Below are 20,255 nucleotides of genomic sequence, written 5' to 3'. Positions count from 1 at the left end.
CATTGGGTAATGTACACTGTCGCTCTCGCTCCAGTCACAGTCTGCTCCAGCTCTGCTCAAAATATCTTTTGGATGACCACTGCTGAGTGTGACCGGAGCGAGAGTGAACCGTGAGCGATAATGCGCATGCCCCCATTGAAATACTGGAGCAAGAGCAGACCGGGAGTATCAGGCCTTAAAGTGCAGCAGTGACCGTGACCTCTGAATTCTGACCTAAAACAAAGTGTTCTTTGTTTTCTTCCAAAATATCTTCAAACATCCCAATAAAAATAGACAATGGATTTTTGCAGTTATCCTACAAAATTTAAGTTGTGGATGGGGAAGCGGATAGACAGAAAATCAGATTACTGTAGGCACCCTGAAACTTCATTTTGTGGAGACCTAATTCTATTCCTAAAATGATAGCATAGATATACACACAAAAAATTAACAAACAAACATAATAAGCAGGTTAAATGATCTCATTGAACTGACATGGAATTCACTCATTTAAACTAAGATAACAAGTGTGGACAAACTTTTATGAAATACAAATGATACATTGTCTATATCAATATTGTGCTAATACATAAACCACTAAACTTGACACCATATGAATATGCAGTGAACTTGCAACCAAATTTCTTATTGCATATCAGTGGTCATACTGTGCCCCACTCCCTACACTGGCATCTCAGCCTGTTAGAAAATGTACCTTTCAAAGTCAGCTGCCTGAAAACAGTTCTTCAGATCGATACATTTCATACAAAATGCTTACGTTCTTGGCCAATGACAATGAGTGCCTTCCCAGTGAAGGAGAGGTCCCCTTTATGATTATCGAAATACTATTAGAGAATGAACATGTAACTATAACCTAAAAGCTCAATAAATAAGAATGACCAAGTACAAAGTTCTATGTAATGTTTCAAGTATTTCTGTAGAAATGTCCAACTGTCTGAAAAATAAACATGATCCATGTCGTGTTAATGCTACAGAATATTTAAGATCACTTCCATGAGGTTAGTGGCAATAAGCCAATATACAGTTGTAGATATGTGAGTCATGGTATCAGAACCTGGTAAATACTGAATATTCTGTAATGAAACATAGCATTTATCATTTCAAAAGAGAGATGCTTGCCCTCTTAGAACCATAAACATTTATTTCTTTAAAAAACTTTGACTTGTGATAAACAATAAAATAAACAAATACTAGCTAGACAGAAAATAAGAGAAAGAAATTCTTCTGTCATTTTACCAGTAATTAATACACCACTGTGATGAAAGTTACTGCATATCAGTATACTCATTACTGTCTCAAATTCATCAACCTTGGGGGGCCATGCAGCTGCCAGATTTTTAACTCGCAGGGTATACAATAAATGCCTTTTAAATTCAAATTTATACAAAGAGGTGAGCTTGTTGATATCTAATAATGGCAAATGGATTTAAAACTATGCACACACATTAGCTTTTACAAAGCGCATAACCTGAGCAAATGGATTCAAGTCCATACACTGATGCTGCCTTGCGATAAACATAAAGATGCTCTCGACTTGATGTTAAGTTCCTGATAACGGAGCATAAGTCAAAATTTCCAAGTTAAAACCCATATAATTCACCCAAAATTTCATCACCTAAAATAAATGAGCCTCCCTTCCCTGGTTTCTAGCTTGTTTTCTATGTTATCCTGTCATGTGGGTGCTTGCTTTCTGTCGTTATTGTATATCACACTGTGCTATGCTTGCCCACCACACTTACAATGCTTACAACATCCCAAACCCCAGAGTGCAAAACCAGCACACTTAAAACACCACCACACTGAGCAATAGAAATATGGGAAGAAATCACTAACTATAAAAAAGAAAAGATATTTTTTTGAAATACTTGATTGCCACTTCCTGCATTAGTGAGGCAGCATCAGGAACAGATGAAAAAAGGCCGCATCCACTTGCACCCATTCCTTAGCTATTAAGAGTAATGCACTGAATCCACAGCTCCCTATCCACAAACAGGCCCCACAGAGCTTTCCATGGTTTACCCCAGGCGCTTCACATGCCCTGGTTCAGTCCATAGACAGCATATCAACCCCAGTATAACATTATTCCATTTCACTCTGTGTGTGCTTTTCACCCTCCTGCATGTTCAGGCTCTGATCACTCAAAATATTTTTCTCTCCAACCTTCCAATTTGTTCTCCCTGTTTTCCTCGGTCTCTCCATTTCTGACACATTTGTCCTCTTTTATCTACCTTACCTCATTCAATTTCTCCATACTGGACACCATTTCAGCACAACCTCTTCAGCTTGTTCAACCACACTCTTTTCATTGCCACACCCTCTCCTACCTTAATCCTAACAATGCTCAGACTCACAACTCACTTAGGATATTTTGCATAAGCCATAAATCTATTAAATTATCAATGATTGGCCACAAATTTTGTGTCAACATTACTGTACCTTCCTTTAACTTCTCTGAAGAGACCTCTCGTCTTTACCTCCATTACTATGAGACTTAGCAGTACATCACATCGAATATGCTCTTCCATTCAAAGTTTGTAATTTCTCCATCTCATGGATAGCACAAGCTCACTTCTTGGCTATAACAGTTGATTTCAAAGGTGCTGAATCTGTTATATGCTTCTAAATGCACCCGCTGTCCTTCAAAATTGTGTTCACTGTTAAATTGGCCACCCCAAGCTCATGCAAGATGGAAGAGGGTGTTTGCCTATCTCTGTGCCTTTTTATAATTTTCACTTTCATTTCTAAATCAATCACTTTACACTGAGGTTTTCCACTCTTCTATCTCTATCTATATCTCTGATGCCTGTTGCAATTGAAACTCCCTCAAAAGGGTGGTCAAGGCAACAGAGTCTCCATAACTAAAGAACTCCAATGCCGCTTCTGAACCTTCAGTGCCTCATCCTTAACAGGCCACTGGCATAGGGCAAGTCTAGTACAGTGTTTGCAGAGGCTCCAACTCTTATTATCACTTAATAGTTTTCCAGTCATTATAAGTTTGAAATAAGGGCAATATTAACACTAAATTTAGTCAATGAAAGTTCCATAATAGTATGTTGGAGATGCTAATGGAACCACTGTAACTGCATCATTGTTAAAGTAAGACATGCACCTTAAGGAAGAGGGAGCCCGCATCACACCTCCTCCTGTTATATTCCTCTGCACACACTATTTAGCATTTCCATTACTAATGCAAATTTTTCTGACTTAAAAATATATTGTGTAGGAGTTACGGTAGAATCTGCATAAGTTGGATTTTCACCATCATCCCCCCCATACACATGTACATACGTCCACACACGCAAAATATACATACCTACACAGCTTTCCATGGTTTACCCCAGACGCTTCACATGCCTTGATTCAATCCACTGACAGCACGTCAACCCCTGTATACCACATCGCTCCAATTCACTCTATTCCTTGCCCTCCTTTCACCCTCCTGCATGTTCAGGCCCCGATCACACAAAATCTTTTTCACTCCATCTTTCCACCTCCAATTTGGTCTCCCTCTTCTCCTCGTTCCCTCCACCTCCGACACATATATCCTCTTAGTCAATCTTTCCTCACTCATTCTCTCCATGTGCCCAAACCATTTCAAAACACCCTCTTCTGCTCTCTCAACCACGCTCTTTTTATTTCCACACATCTCTCTTACCCTTACGTTACTCACTCGCTCAAACCACCTCACACCACACATTGTCCTCAAACATCTCATTTCCAGCACATCCATCCTCCTGCGCACATCTCTATCCATAGCCCACGCCTCGCAACCATACAACATTGTTGGAACCACTATTCCTTCAAACATACCCATTTTTGCTTTCCGAGATAATGTTCTCGACTTCCATCATGTCTTCAGTAAATCAGAGAGCATCTGTATAAATAACTTGGACATGGATTTAAATCCACACAATGAATTTAGCTTGCCCTTAATATGGTGAAACCATGGCTTATGGGCTTGAATATATAAAATAGGTTGACTCTCTTCACTTGTATAATCTGACCACATGGATATGAGTCTACAAACAGAATTTAATTAATTGTAAACACTTGCAAATATAAACCAGAATACAAGCAGTCAGGTTAGCTTACAGTACACAAATGCATAACCTGGGTACATAGTGTTGTTCACTATAAACACTGCAAGATCAGAAAACATATACCAAAAACACAATCAGGTTAGCTTTGTATGCACAAATGTTTGACCTTAGTACGGAATTTAACTAACTGTACACACAGAAAAATCTGTAAACACACACCAAAATACACACAATCAGTTTAGCTTACTGAGCATAAATGCATAACCTGGGTACAAGAATTATATTCCAGTTACTGTCGTTAGTCTGCTTTTAATATATTTCATAGCCTACTAAATGAGCTCTTAATTCAACACTAAGGTCAGCTATTTGTGACTGTAAAACCTGTGTGCACAGATCACATTCACAGCCCTGGATGATTTGAGATGCATGAGTACTGTTTTTATCTATACCCCAGGATCCCTTCCAGAAAATGTCCTGGTCTTACCCCATGGCCCTTTTTCCTGGGCCTCCTGCAGCTCCAAGGAGTAGGGATATATGAACCCCTTTGAAATGATATTACCTTGCGAAAGATGCCTTCTCACTTGTGGTGTAACCTTAAGCAGAAGATACCATACATATAGATTCAAGTCAACAAAATTAGTTATTCACACTGAGGTATGCTAAAAGCATAGATCAAGAAATTTTCACATATTAGTACAGATGTTCAGTGTATGTATTTTACTCCATCCCTCATGTGTGGATTTAAATACTTTCTACAGTTAGAATTTCTTTGATGTTAAATTTCTAGCAAAATGACAATAAATCAGTTTTACTAACTGAACTTTCAGAGCACAGAATTAAAATGATAAAGGAGCAAAAAGGAGTAAAAAAAGCAAATTAGACAGACCAAAATGCTTTACAGAGCATAACTACAACTTGACATCTCAATGATCATACGAATATCTAAACTTTCTCTTCTGAGTATGTGCTACTTGGTTTAGCAGTCAAAATCTCCACATCCAATGAAGAAAAATAAAATTTACAACCTAAGCTTGTTACATATAAATTAAAGATTTCATTTTATGCCTTTCATATCCAAAGGCTGATAACCTATCCAAGCTGAGGGTTGTGAAAATCCACAATCTTTAAAACAAGTAGTAACTGCAAACATTCATGTCAGGTCTTTACCTTGCACCAAACTCTCAAGTTCTTGTGCTATACTAAAAAAACTAAAGAATAAATGTTACCCCTCTGCAATGTATCTTACTCACTTTCAGTGAAGTAAAAGATTTCATATCTATTTGTGCAAAAAAGGGATAACAATGATAGGTCCATCCATATCATATGGCCGTTCCCTAAATAAACACTATTACAGACATTGGTAACACCATCATAAAATCAGTTTTTTTTACAAAGTTACACAGGTATAAAAATTACCTTGCTCCAGTTGAACAAGAAGTGGAATTATATTTTAATAAGGCAACTAATGTGGTAGTTAATCAATAAATCACAATCATGCTCCCAGGAGGAACTTTTAGCTCTAGGAGGGTCAAGGTGTCTTCTTACTCAAGAATGCCAGTCGTCTTTTGCGTATTTCTTCAGGGTCTGGTTGCAGAGATGAGTTTGAAGCTGAAGGGGAATATTAAAGATATGAGTACATAAACTTCACCTTTTCAATTTGCATGTACAGCATTCAAAGCCTTCCAGTTTCTCGCAGAGCAATGACTGGGAGGTGAAATTTTACATCTAAGAATTATCATAAGAGGTTCTAAGAGATACCACATTAAATGAGACATCAAAGGTAGGAAACTCAACTAAACAGTGTTATAGAAGATTCTGTAAGATACCATCCATACTGAGGAAGGGTTAAGTATCTAAATACCAATAGTAGGAAATTAAGACAGAAGGTTACAGGTATGGTTCAACATAAAATAAGTAAAGGATAGAAGAAATCAGGGAGTCAGTGTTGGTCTTCGGCAAATGAAAATAAAGCAGAGGCTCTGACCCCTCACTAGGGAAGATTCCAAGTTTTGCAAAGACAAGTTATGTGCATTATGGCATATTCCATGAAAAAACTGATTCTCATACTACTGCCATTGGATAATGACATTTCTTTGAGTTTGGATTACTGTCTTGATTTTTCCCCAGTAAAATCATGGTAATTCATTTCATGGGTACGGGAGAAGGAATTCTAACTACGTATTCCATGTGTGTCACAGAAGGTGATTAAAGGGGGTGGGAGCATAGGGCTGGAAACCCTCCTCTTCTTGTATTTAAATTTCTAAAAGAGAAAACAGGAGTGCTCATCTTCCTTGGGGTGTCTGAATGGGTGTGGATGTAACCAAGATGAGAAATAAGGAGAGATAGGTAGAATGGCTGTAAGTGAAACAAAGCTCAAGCGTAAAGGGGAAGAATGGATTGGAAACATCTTGGGAGTAAAGTTGGGTTGGTGAGAGGCCAAGAGCTACGGAAGGAGTACCAATACTCCTGAAACAGGTGTGGGAATGTGTGACAGAGAATAAGGAAGTAAATTCTAGATTGAGGTGGGTAAAACTGAAAGTGAATGGCGAGAGATGGATGATTATTGGTGCTTATGCACCTGGTCATGAGAAGAAAGATCATGAAAGGCAAGTGTTTTGGGAGCAGCTGAGCAAATGTGTCATCAGTTTTAATGCATGAGACTGGGTATTTGTGATGGGTGATTAAAATGCAGAGGTAAGTAATGTGGCAGTTGAGGGTATAATTGGTGTGCATGGGGTATTCAGCATTATGAATGGAAATGGTGAAGAGCTTATGGAGTTGTGCGCTGGAAAAAGAATGGTTTGAAAAGAAGAGATATACACAAGTATACATATGTGAGCTGGAGAGATGGTCAACAGGCATCATTTAGATTAAGTATTAAATGATAGACATGTAAAAAAGAGACTTTTGGATGTAAATGTGCTGATAGGGGCAGATGTTGGGATGTCTGATCATATCTTAAGGAGGCGAAGGCGAAGATTTGTAGAGGTTTTTGAAAAAGAGGAGACAATGTCGGGGGAAGAGAGTGGTGAGGTAAGTGTTCTTGGAGAGGAGACTTGTGTGAAGAAATACCAGGTGAGACTGAGTGTAAAATGGCAAAAGGTGAGAGCAAAGCAAATGAAGTGAGGAAAGTGGCAATGCATGTGCTGGGATGTACTTAGGAAAGCAGCATTGCATGTGCAAGAGATGCATGTGGAACAAGAAAGGCAGGAGGTGGGCAGATTAGAAAGGGTAGTGAGTGGTGGGATGCTAGTGATAAAAACTGGAGAGAAGTTTTTATCAAGGATGTAAGGCATGTGTACGAGTAGGAAGAGAGGAGAGTGATTGGTTCTCAGTGAATGTCGGTCTGTGGCAGGGGTGTGTGATGTCCCCATGGCTGTTTAGTTTCTTTATGGATGGGGTGGTTAGGGAGGTAAATACAAGAGTTTTGGAGAGAGGGGCAAGTATGCAGTCTACTGGGGATGAGAGGGCCTGGGAAGTGAGTCAAGTGTTGTTCACCAAAGATACAGCTCTAGTGGATGATACAGCTCTAGTGGCTAATTCGAGTGAGAAATTGCAGAGATTGGTGAATGATTTTAGAATAGTGTATGAAAGGAGAAAGTTGAGAGTAAATGTGAATAAGAGCAAGGTTAATAGGTTCAGTTGGGTTGAGGGACAAGTTAAAGGGGATGTAAGTTTGAATGGAGAAAAATTGGAGGAAGTGAAGTGTTTTAGATATCTGGGAGTGGAGTTAGCAGCAAATGGAACCATGGATGCGAAAGCAAGTAAAAGGGTGGGGGACGGGGGCAAAGGTTCTGGGAGTGATGAAGAATGTGTGGAAGGAGAGAACGTATCTTGGAGAACAAAAATGGGTATATCTGAAGGAACAGTAGTTCCAACAATGATATATGGTTCCATGGCCTGGGCTATAGATAGGGTTGTATGGAGGAGGGTGGAGGTGTTGGAAATGAAATGTTTGAGGACAATATATGGTATGAGATGGTTTGATCGAGTAAGTAAAGGAAAGGTAAGAAAGATGAGTGGAAATATAAAGCGTGTGGTTGAGAGAGCAGAAGAGGGTGTGTTGAAATGGTTTGGTCATATGGAGAGAATGAGTGAGGAAAGATTGACAAAGAGGATGTGTGTGTCAGAGGTGGAGGGAACAAAGAGAAGTGGAAGACAAAATTGAAGGTGGAAGGCTGGAGTTAAAAAGATTTTGAGCAACTGGGGCCCTGAACATACAGAAGGGTGAGAGGCGTGCAAGGAACAGAGTGAATTAGAATGGTGTGGTATACTGGGGTTGACATGTTGTCAATGGGCTGAACCAGGGCATGTGAAACACCTGGGATAAACCTTGGAAAGGTCTATGGGGCCTGGATGTGGATAGGAAGCTGTGCTTTTGGTACATTACACAAGACAGCTAGAAACTGAGTACGAATGAATGTAGCCTTTTTTTGTCTGTTTTCCTGGTGCTGCCATGCTGAAGCAGGGGGTAGCGATGCTGTTTCCTGTGGGACAGGGTAGTGACAGGAATGGATGAAGTCAAGCATGTATGAATATGTATATGTGTATATGTCTTTCTCCCCTATCTCCAGGAATAGGGTAGAAAGAATACTTCACCCACTTTCCCATGTGTTGTAGAAGGCGACTAAAGGGGACGGGAGCAGGGGGGCTAGAAACCCTCCCCTCCTTGTATTTACCTTTCTAACACGGGAAACAGAAGGAGTCATGCAGGGAGTGCTCATCCTCCTCAAAGGCTCAGATTGGGGTGTCAAAATGTGTGTGGATGATGAGAAAAAAGGAGTGATAGGTAATATGTTTGAGGAACGGAACCTGGATGTTTTGGCTCTAAGCGAAACGAAGCTCAAGGGTAAAGGGGAAGAGTGGTTTGGGAATGTCTTGGGAGTAAAGTCAGGGGTTGGTGAGAGGACAACACCAAAGGAAGGAGTAGCATCACTCCTGAAGCAGCAGTTGTGGGAGTATGTGATAGAGTGTAAGAAAGTAAACTTTAGACTGATGTGGGTAAAACTGAAAGTGGATGGAGAGAGATGGGTGATTATTGGTACCTATGTACCTGGTCATGAGAAGAAAGACCATGAGAGGCAAGTGTTTTGGGAGCAGCTGAGTGTGTGTGTGTGCGTTAACAAATTTGATGCACGAGACCGGGTTACAGTGATGGGTGATTTGAATGCAAAGGTGAGTAATGTGGCAGTTGAGGGTATAATTGGTGTACATGGGGTGTTCAGTGTTGTAAATGGAAATGGTGAAGAGCTTGGACATTTGTGTGCTTAAAAAGGACTACTGACTGGAAATACCTGGTTTAAGAAGAGAGATATACATAATTATACCTATGTAAGTAGGAGAGATAGCCAGAGAGCATTATTGGATTACATGTTAATTGATAGGCATGGGAAAGAGAGAATTGTGGATGTTAATGTGCTGAGAGGGTCAACTGGAGGGATGTCTGATCATTATCTCGTGGAGGACGAAGGTGAAGATATGTAGAGGTTTTCAGAAGAGAGAATGCTGGGGTGAAGAGAGTGGAGAGAATACGTGAGCTTGGATAGGAGACTTTGTGAGGAAATACCAGGAGAGATTGAGTGCAGAATGGAAAAAAGTGAGAGCAAATGACGTAAAGGGAGTGGGGGAGGAATTGGATGTATTTAGGGAAGCAGTGATGGCTTTCGCAAAAGATTCCTATGGCATGAGAAAGGTGGGATGTGGGCAGATTAGAAAGGGTAGTGAGTGGTGGAATGAAGAAGTAAAATTGTTAGAGAAAGAGAAGAGGGAGGCATTAGGACGATTTTTGCAGGGAAATAGTGCAAATGACTGAGAGATGTATAAAAGAAAGGTGCAAGAGGTGAAAAAGAGGGTAAACGAGAGTTGGGGTGAGAGTATCATTAAATTTTAGGGAGAATTAAAAGATGTTTGGAAGGAGGTAAATAAAAAGCGTAAGACAAGAAAACAAATGGGAACACCAGTGAAGAGGGTTAATGGAGAGGTAATAACATGTAGTGAAGTGAGAGGGAGATGAGGTGAGTATTTTGAAGGCTTGTTGAATGTGTTTGATGATAGAGTGGCAGATATAGGGTGTTTTGGTTGAGGTGGTGTGCGAAGTGAGGGGGTCAGGGAGAATGATTTGGTAAACAGAGAAGAGGTAGTGAAAGCTTTGTGGAAAATGAAAGCTGGCAAGGCTGCATGTTAGGATGGTATTGCAGTGGAATTTATCAAAAAAGGGGGTGACTGTGTTGACTGATTGGTGAGGATATTCAATGCATGTTTGGTTCATGGTGAAGTGCCTGAGGATTGGCGGAATGCATGCATAGTCCTACTGTACAAAGACAAAGGGGATAAAGGTGAGTGTTCAAATTACAGAGGTAAAAGTTTATTGAGTATTCCTGGGAAATTATGTGGGAGGGTCAAGACATGTACAGAGCATCAGATTAGGGAAGAGCAGTGTGGTTTCAGAAGTGGTAGATGATGTGTGGATCAGGTGTTTGCTTTGAAGAATGCAGGTCAGAAAGACTTAGAAAAACAGATGGATTTGTATGTGGCATTTATGGATCTGGAGAAGGCATATTATGGAGTTGATAGAGATGCTTTGTGGAAGGTATTACGAGTATATGGTGTGGGAGGTAAGTTGCTAGAAGCAATGAAAAGTTTTTATCGAGGATGTTAGGCATGTGTATGAGTAGGAAGAGACGAAAGTGATTGGTTCCCAGTGAATGTCTGTTTGCGGCACAGGTGCGTGATGTCTCCACAGTTGTTTAACTTAAATGTCAGTTTGTGGCAGAGGTGCGTGATGTCTCCACAGTTGTTTAACTTGTTTATGGATGGGGTTATTAGGGAGGTGAATGTAAGAGTTTTGGAGAGAGGGGCAAGTAGGCAAATATATATTCATTTATTTACTTTATTATACTTTGTCGCTGTCTCCCGCATTAGCGAGGTAGCACAAGGAAACAGACGAAAGAATGGCCCAACCCATCCACATACACATGTATACACATACACGTCCACATACGAACATATACATACCTATACATTTCATTTATTTATATATTTATTATACTTTGTCGCTGTCTCCCTCATTAGCAAGTTAGCGCAAGAAAACAGACGAAAGAATGGCCAAACCCACCCACATACATATGTATATACATACACGTCCACACACGCAAATATACATACCTATACATCTCAACATATACATATATATACACACACAGACATATACACATGTACATAATTCATACTGTCTGCCCTTATTCATTCCCATTGCCACCCCACCACACATGAAATGAAAACCCCCCTCCCCCCGCACGTGAGCGAGGTAGTGCTAGGAAAAGACAACAAAGGCCACATTCGTTCACACTAAGTCTCCAGCTGTCATGTATAATGCACCAAAACCACAGCTCCCTTTCCACATCCAGGCCCACAAAAATTTCCATGGTTCACCCCAGACGCTTCACATGCCCTGGTTCAATCCACTGACAGCACGTCGACCCTGGTATACCACATCATTCCAATTCAATCTATTCCTTGCACGCCTTTCACCCTCCTGCATGATCAGGCCCCGAACACTCAAAATCTTTTTCACTCTATCTTTCCACCTCCAATTTGGTCTCCTACTTCTCGTTCCCTCCACCTCTGACACATATATCCTCTTGGTCAATCTTTCCTCACTCATTCTCTCCATGTGACCAAACCATTTTGAAACACCCTCTTCTCCTCTCTCAACCACACTCTTTTTACTACCACACATCTCTCTTACCCTTTCATTACTTAATCAAACCACCTCACACCACATACTGTCCTCAAACATCTCATTTCCAGCACATCCACCCTTTTCCGCACAACTCTATCTATAGCCCATGCCTCGCAACCATATAACATTGTTGGAACCACTATTCCTTCAAATATACCCATTTTTGCTTTCCATGATAACGTTCTCGACTTCCACACATTTTTCAACGCTCCAAGAATTTTCGCTCCCTCCCCCATCCTATGATTCATTTCCGCTTCCATGGTTCCATCCGCTGCCAAATCCACTCCCAGATATCTAAAACACTTCACTTCCTCCAGTTTTTCTCCATTCAACCTTACCTCCCAATTTACTTGTCCCTCTACCCTACTGTACCTAATAACCTTGCTCTTATTCACATTTACTCTCAGCTTTCTTCTTTCACACACTTTACCAAACTCAGTCACCAGCTTCTGCAGTTTCTCATACGAATCAGCCACCAGCACTGTATCATCAGCGAACAACAACTGACTCACTTCCCAGGCTCTCTCATCCACAACAGACTGCATACTTGCCCCTCTTTCCAAAACTCTTGCATTCACCTCCCTCACAACCCCATCCATAAACAAATTAAACAACCAAGGAGACATTACGCAGCCCTGCCGCAAACCAACACTCACTGAGAACCAATCATTTACCTCTCTTTTTTCACTGCTTCTAACAACTTACCTCCCTTACCATATATTCTTACTACCTTCCACAGAGCATCTCTATCAACTCTATCGTATGATTTCTCCAGATCCATAAATGCTACATACAAATCCATTTGCTTTTCTAAGTATTTCTCACATACATTTTTCAAAGCAAACACCTGATCCACACATCCTTTACCACTTCTGAAACCACACTGCTCTTCCCCAATCTGATGCTCTGTACATGCCTTCACCCTCTCAATCAATACCCTCCCATATCATTTCCCAGGAATAATGAACAAACTTATACCTTTGTAATTTGAGCACTCACTCTTATCCCCTTTGCCTTTGTAAAATGGCACTATGCAAGCATTCCGCCAGTCCTCAGGCACCTCACAATGAGTCATACATGCATTAAATAATCTTACCCACCAGTCAACAATAGTCACCCCTTTTTAATAAATTCCACTGCAATACCATCCAAACCCGCTGCCTTGCCGGCTTTCATCTTCCGTAAAGCTTTTACTACCTCTTCTCTGTTTACCAAATCATTCTCCCTAACCCTCTCACGTTTCACACCACCTCAACCAAAACACCCTATATCAACCACTCTATTATCAAACACATTCAACAAACCTTCAAAATACTTACTCCATCTCCTTCTCATATCACCACTACTTGTTATCACCTTCCCATTAGCCCCCCTTCAGTGATGTTCCCATTTGTTCCCTTGTCTTACACACTTTATTTACCTCCTTCCGAAACATCTTTTTATTCTCCCTAAAATTTAATGATACTCTCTCACCCCAACTCTCATTTGCCCTCTTTTTTGCCTCTTGCATCTCTCTCTTGACCTCCTACCTCTTTCTTTTATACATCTCCCAGTCATTTGCATTATTTCCCCACAAAAATCATCCAAATGCCTCTCTTTTCTCCTTCACTAAAAATCTTACTTCTTCATCCCACCACTCACTACCCTTTCTAATCTGCCCACCTCCCATGCTTCTCATGCCACAAGCAAATTTTGCAGAAGCCATCACTGCTTCCCTAAATACATCCCATTCCTCCCCCACTCCCCTTACATCCTTTGTTCTCACCTTTTTCCATTCTGTACTCAGTCTCTCCTGGTACTTCCTCACACAAGTCTCCTTTCCCAAGCTCACTTACTCTCACCACTCTCTTCACCCCAACAGTCTCTCTTCTTTTCTGAAAACCTCTACAAACCTTCACCTTCGCCTCCACAAGATAATGATCAGACATCCCTCTAGTTGCACCTCTCAGCACATTAACATCCAAAAGTCTCTCTTTCACACGCCTATCAATTAACACATAATCCAATGACGCTCTCAGGCGCCATGCCTCCTACTTACATACATCTCATTTCCAACATATCCACCCTCCTCCGCACAACCCTATCTATAGCCCACGCCTCGTAACCATATAACATTGTTGGAACCACTATTCCTTCAAACATACCCATTTTTGGTTTATCACTGGGGATAGGGGAGAAAGCATACTTCCCACGTATTCCCTGCATGTTGTAGAAGGCGACTAAAAGGGAAGGGAGTTGGAGCTGGAAGTCCTCTCCTCTTATTTTTAATTTTCCAAAAGAAGGAACAGAGAAGGGAGCCAAGTGAGGACATTCCCTCAAAGGCTCAGTCCTCTGTTCTTAACGCTACCTCACTAACGCGGGAAATGGCGAATAGTAAGATAATCAAGGTTTATGAAAAAGAGGAAACAATGTTGGTGAGAAGAGAGCAGAAAGAGTAAGTGAGCTTAGAAAAAAGACATGTGAAGAAATACCAGGAGAGATTAAGTGTAGAATGGCAAAAAGTGAGACTATCTGAAGTGATGAGAAAGAGTGAGGAATGAGGGATATTTAGGAATGCAGTGATGGCATGTGCAAGAGATGCATGAGCCATGTGAAAGGTGGGAGGTGGGTAGATTAGAAAAGGTAGAGAGTGGTGGTATGAAGAAGTAAATTTGCAAGTGAAAATGAAAAGAGAGGCATTTGGGAGGTACTTACTGGAAGAAGTGCAAATGAGTGGGAGATGTATCAGAGAAAGCAGCAGCAGGTCAAGAGGTCAGTGAAGGGGTTGAAAAAGAAGGCAAATGAGAGTTGGGGGAACAAGTATCAGAAATCTTTAAGGAGAATAAGATGTTGTGAAAGGAGGTAAATAACATGCAAAAGATGAGAGAAAAATGGGAACCAGTGAAGGGGCAAAAAGTGAAGTGATAACTTAGAAGGAGATGAAGTAAGTATTTTGAAGGACTGTTAAATTTAGATATAGGGTTTTCTGGTCAGGATGGTATGCAAAGTGAGATAATCATGAAGAGTGGGCTGGTGAAGAAAGAAGAGGTGGTGAAAGCCTGGTATAAGGTGAAAAGCGGCAAGCCAGCTGGAGTGAATGGTATCGCATTTGACTTTATAAAGAAAGGGGGGTTATTGTGATGGTAATCGGCTGGTAAGGATTTTCAATGCAAGTATGGATCATGGTATGGACTGGCAGAATACATATACAATGTCACTGTATAAAGGCAAGGGGGATAAATGTGAGTGTTCAAACTACAGCGGTATATATTTGTTGAGTATACTTGTTAAGTTGTATTTAAGGGTACCGACTGTGAGAGTCAAGGCATGTACAAAGCATCAGATTGGGGAGGAGTAATGTGGTTTCAGTAGTAGAGGAAGTGTAGATCATGCATTTGCCTTAAGGAATGTGAGAAATATTTTAAAATCAGATGAATATGTACGTAGCATTCATGGACCTTGAGAAGACATAATAGGGTTGATAAGAGATGCTTTGTGGAAGGAATTAGAAATATATGATGTGGGGGGAAAGCTGCTAGCAGTGAAAAGTTTTTATGTAGAGTGTATGGCATGTGTACTAGTAGGAATTTAGGAGAGTGAATGATTCCGACTGAAGGTTCTTCTGCGGCAGGTGTGTGTGGCTTCACCATGGTTGTTCAAGTTCAATTTGTTTATGGATAGGGTGGTGATGGAGGTAAATGCGAGAGTCTTGGAGAGATGGGTGAGCATGCAGTCCATGAGGTATGAGAGGGCCTAGGAAGTGTCAGCTGTTTGCTGATGATACAGCACTGGTGGCAGATTCAAGTGATAAACTGAAGAAGTTGTTGACTGAGTTTGGAAGAGTATAAGTAAGAAGAAAGTTAAGAGTGAATGTGAATAAAAGCAAGGTTATTATGTTCATCAGGGTTGAAGGACAAATTAGTTGGGGTGTGAGTTTGAATGGAGATAAACTGGAGGAAATTAAGTGTTTCTGATATCTGGGAGTGGACATGGCAGCGAGTGGAACTATGGGAGCAAAAGCAAGTCACAGGGTGGGGAGGTAGCGAAGGATCTGGGAGCACTGAAGAATGTGGAAAAAGAGAACATTATCTGTGTGGGTAAAAATGGGTATGTTTGAAGGCATGGTAGTCCCAACAATATTATATGGATGAGGCATGGGCTATAGGTAAGTCTATGTGGAGAGGGGCAGATGTGTTGGAAATGAAATGTTTGAGGACAATATATGGTATGAGGTGGTTTGATTGCATAAGTAATAGAAGAGTATGAAAGAGGTGTGGTAAGAACAAGGTATGTGGTTGAGAGAGTAGAAAATGTGCTGAAATGGTATGGATATATGGAAAGAATGAGTGAGGAAAGGTTGACAAAGAGGATATATGTGTCAGTAGCAGAGGAAACATGAAAAGGGACATCAAATTGGAGATGGAAAGAGTAAGTGAAAAAGATTTGAACAATCGAGGCCTGTACATGCAGGAAGGTGAAAGGCGTGCATGGGATAAAGTGAACTGGAATGATGTGGTAAGGTAGAAAAAGGATGTGAGCCGATGTGGCCTTTCTTCGTCTGTTCCTGGCACTACCTCACTAATGCAGGAAAAGGCAATCAAGAAAAAAAAGTGTACATGGACTGATCCAGGCCACATGCAGTGGTCAGGAGAAACCACAGAAAGGTCTGTGGTGCCTAGCTGAGGTTTCAGTGTACTGCAGATGACAGCTAGGGAATGGATGTCAGTAAATGGAGCCTCTCATTTTCTGTTCTTGACGCTACCTTGTTAATGTGAGAAACGGTGAACAGGTATAAAAGAAAATTTATATTTTTCAACTTACGAACAATATACAGGGTCCAGGAGTATACCCCATTCGTAAGTTGAGGACTCTCAGTATATGAAACTGTCCAAAGGACTTGGCTGTGAATGGTAGGTTTTGGTTTTATTATGTTACATATGATCTGTGCCAATAAGGTTCTTTGTTTGTTCCTGGTGTTACCTTGCAAAGATAGGCAAAGCAATATTTATTTATTTTATTTTTTATTTTGCTTTGTCGCTGTCTCCCGCGTTAGCGAGTTAGCGCAAGAAAACAGACGAAAGAATGGCCAAACCCACCCACATACATATGTATATACATACACGTCCACACACGCAAATATACATACCTATACATCTCAACATATACATATATATACACACACAGACATATACACATGTACATAATTCATACTGTCTGCCCTTATTCATTCCCATTGCCACCCCACCACACATGAAATGAAAACCCCCCTCCCCCCGCACGTGAGCGAGGTAGTGCTAGGAAAAGACAACAAAGGCCACATTCGTTCACACTAAGTCTCCAGCTGTCATGTATAATGCACCAAAACCACAGCTCCCTTTCCACATCCAGGCCCACAAAAATTTCCATGGTTCACCCCAGACGCTTCACATGCCCTGGTTCAATCCACTGACAGCACGTCGACCCTGGTATACCACATCATTCCAATTCAATCTATTCCTTGCACGCCTTTCACCCTCCTGCATGATCAGGCCCCGAACACTCAAAATCTTTTTCACTCTATCTTTCCACCTCCAATTTGGTCTCCTACTTCTCGTTCCCTCCACCTCTGACACATATATCCTCTTGGTCAATCTTTCCTCACTCATTCTCTCCATGTGACCAAACCATTTTGAAACACCCTCTTCTCCTCTCTCAACCACACTCTTTTTACTACCACACATCTCTCTTACCCTTTCATTACTTAATCAAACCACCTCACACCACATACTGTCCTCAAACATCTCATTTCCAGCACATCCACCCTTTTCCGCACAACTCTATCTATAGCCCATGCCTCGCAACCATATAACATTGTTGGAACCACTATTCCTTCAAATATACCCATTTTTGCTTTCCATGATAACGTTCTCGACTTCCACACATTTTTCAACGCTCCAAGAATTTTCGCTCCCTCCCCCATCCTATGATTCATTTCCGCTTCCATGGTTCCATCCGCTGCCAAATCCACTCCCAGATATCTAAAACACTTCACTTCCTCCAGTTTTTCTCCATTCAACCTTACCTCCCAATTTACTTGTCCCTCTACCCTACTGTACCTAATAACCTTGCTCTTATTCACATTTACTCTCAGCTTTCTTCTTTCACACACTTTACCAAACTCAGTCACCAGCTTCTGCAGTTTCTCATACGAATCAGCCACCAGCACTGTATCATCAGCGAACAACAACTGACTCACTTCCCAGGCTCTCTCATCCACAACAGACTGCATACTTGCCCCTCTTTCCAAAACTCTTGCATTCACCTCCCTCACAACCCCATCCATAAACAAATTAAACAACCAAGGAGACATTACGCAGCCCTGCCGCAAACCAACACTCACTGAGAACCAATCATTTACCTCTCTTTTTTCACTGCTTCTAACAACTTACCTCCCTTACCATATATTCTTACTACCTTCCACAGAGCATCTCTATCAACTCTATCGTATGATTTCTCCAGATCCATAAATGCTACATACAAATCCATTTGCTTTTCTAAGTATTTCTCACATACATTTTTCAAAGCAAACACCTGATCCACACATCCTTTACCACTTCTGAAACCACACTGCTCTTCCCCAATCTGATGCTCTGTACATGCCTTCACCCTCTCAATCAATACCCTCCCATATCATTTCCCAGGAATAATGAACAAACTTATACCTTTGTAATTTGAGCACTCACTCTTATCCCCTTTGCCTTTGTAAAATGGCACTATGCAAGCATTCCGCCAGTCCTCAGGCACCTCACAATGAGTCATACATGCATTAAATAATCTTACCCACCAGTCAACAATAGTCACCCCTTTTTAATAAATTCCACTGCAATACCATCCAAACCCGCTGCCTTGCCGGCTTTCATCTTCCGTAAAGCTTTTACTACCTCTTCTCTGTTTACCAAATCATTCTCCCTAACCCTCTCACGTTTCACACCACCTCAACCAAAACACCCTATATCAACCACTCTATTATCAAACACATTCAACAAACCTTCAAAATACTTACTCCATCTCCTTCTCATATCACCACTACTTGTTATCACCTTCCCATTAGCCCCCCTTCAGTGATGTTCCCATTTGTTCCCTTGTCTTACACACTTTATTTACCTCCTTCCGAAACATCTTTTTATTCTCCCTAAAATTTAATGATACTCTCTCACCCCAACTCTCATTTGCCCTCTTTTTTGCCTCTTGCATCTCTCTCTTGACCTCCTACCTCTTTCTTTTATACATCTCCCAGTCATTTGCATTATTTCCCCACAAAAATCATCCAAATGCCTCTCTTTTCTCCTTCACTAAAAATCTTACTTCTTCATCCCACCACTCACTACCCTTTCTAATCTGCCCACCTCCCATGCTTCTCATGCCACAAGCAAATTTTGCAGAAGCCATCACTGCTTCCCTAAATACATCCCATTCCTCCCCCACTCCCCTTACATCCTTTGTTCTCACCTTTTTCCATTCTGTACTCAGTCTCTCCTGGTACTTCCTCACACAAGTCTCCTTTCCCAAGCTCACTTACTCTCACCACTCTCTTCACCCCAACAGTCTCTCTTCTTTTCTGAAAACCTCTACAAACCTTCACCTTCGCCTCCACAAGATAATGATCAGACATCCCTCTAGTTGCACCTCTCAGCACATTAACATCCAAAAGTCTCTCTTTCACACGCCTATCAATTAACACATAATCCAATGACGCTCTCAGGCGCCATGCCTCCTACTTACATACATCTCATTTCCAACATATCCACCCTCCTCCGCACAACCCTATCTATAGCCCACGCCTCGTAACCATATAACATTGTTGGAACCACTATTCCTTCAAACATACCCATTTTTGGTTTATCACTGGGGATAGGGGAGAAAGCATACTTCCCACGTATTCCCTGCATGTTGTAGAAGGCGACTAAAAGGGAAGGGAGTTGGAGCTGGAAGTCCTCTCCTCTTATTTTTAATTTTCCAAAAGAAGGAACAGAGAAGGGAGCCAAGTGAGGACATTCCCTCAAAGGCTCAGTCCTCTGTTCTTAACGCTACCTCACTAACGCGGGAAATGGCGAATAGTAAGATAATCAAGGTTTATGAAAAAGAGGAAACAATGTTGGTGAGAAGAGAGCAGAAAGAGTAAGTGAGCTTAGAAAAAAGACATGTGAAGAAATACCAGGAGAGATTAAGTGTAGAATGGCAAAAAGTGAGACTATCTGAAGTGATGAGAAAGAGTGAGGAATGAGGGATATTTAGGAATGCAGTGATGGCATGTGCAAGAGATGCATGAGCCATGTGAAAGGTGGGAGGTGGGTAGATTAGAAAAGGTAGAGAGTGGTGGTATGAAGAAGTAAATTTGCAAGTGAAAATGAAAAGAGAGGCATTTGGGAGGTACTTACTGGAAGAAGTGCAAATGAGTGGGAGATGTATCAGAGAAAGCAGCAGCAGGTCAAGAGGTCAGTGAAGGGGTTGAAAAA

At 41.2% G+C, this 20,255-nt stretch overlaps 1 protein-coding gene across 2 annotated transcripts in view; it reads right to left on the bottom strand.

Annotated features, from left to right (window-relative positions):
• Nucleotides 1–3,976: 3,976 nt before the first annotated feature.
• LOC139749501 (ataxin-3-like) overlaps nucleotides 3,977–20,255 on the bottom strand; it is a 156,545-nt gene continuing 140,266 nt past the window's right edge. For both annotated transcript variants that reach the window (XM_071663431.1, XM_071663434.1), the window contains one exon: nucleotides 3,977–5,648. In XM_071663431.1, coding sequence (XP_071519532.1) covers nucleotides 5,569–5,648 — 80 coding nt within the window. In that variant the 3' untranslated portion in view covers nucleotides 3,977–5,568. The remainder of the gene's footprint in view (nucleotides 5,649–20,255) is intronic.

Source organism: Panulirus ornatus, chromosome 7 (genome assembly GCF_036320965.1).
Source record: "Panulirus ornatus isolate Po-2019 chromosome 7, ASM3632096v1, whole genome shotgun sequence".
NCBI classification, from domain to species: domain Eukaryota; kingdom Metazoa; phylum Arthropoda; class Malacostraca; order Decapoda; family Palinuridae; genus Panulirus; species Panulirus ornatus.
Note: the sequence above shows the minus strand (reverse complement) of the source record. Positions and strands in the feature narration are given on the sequence as shown.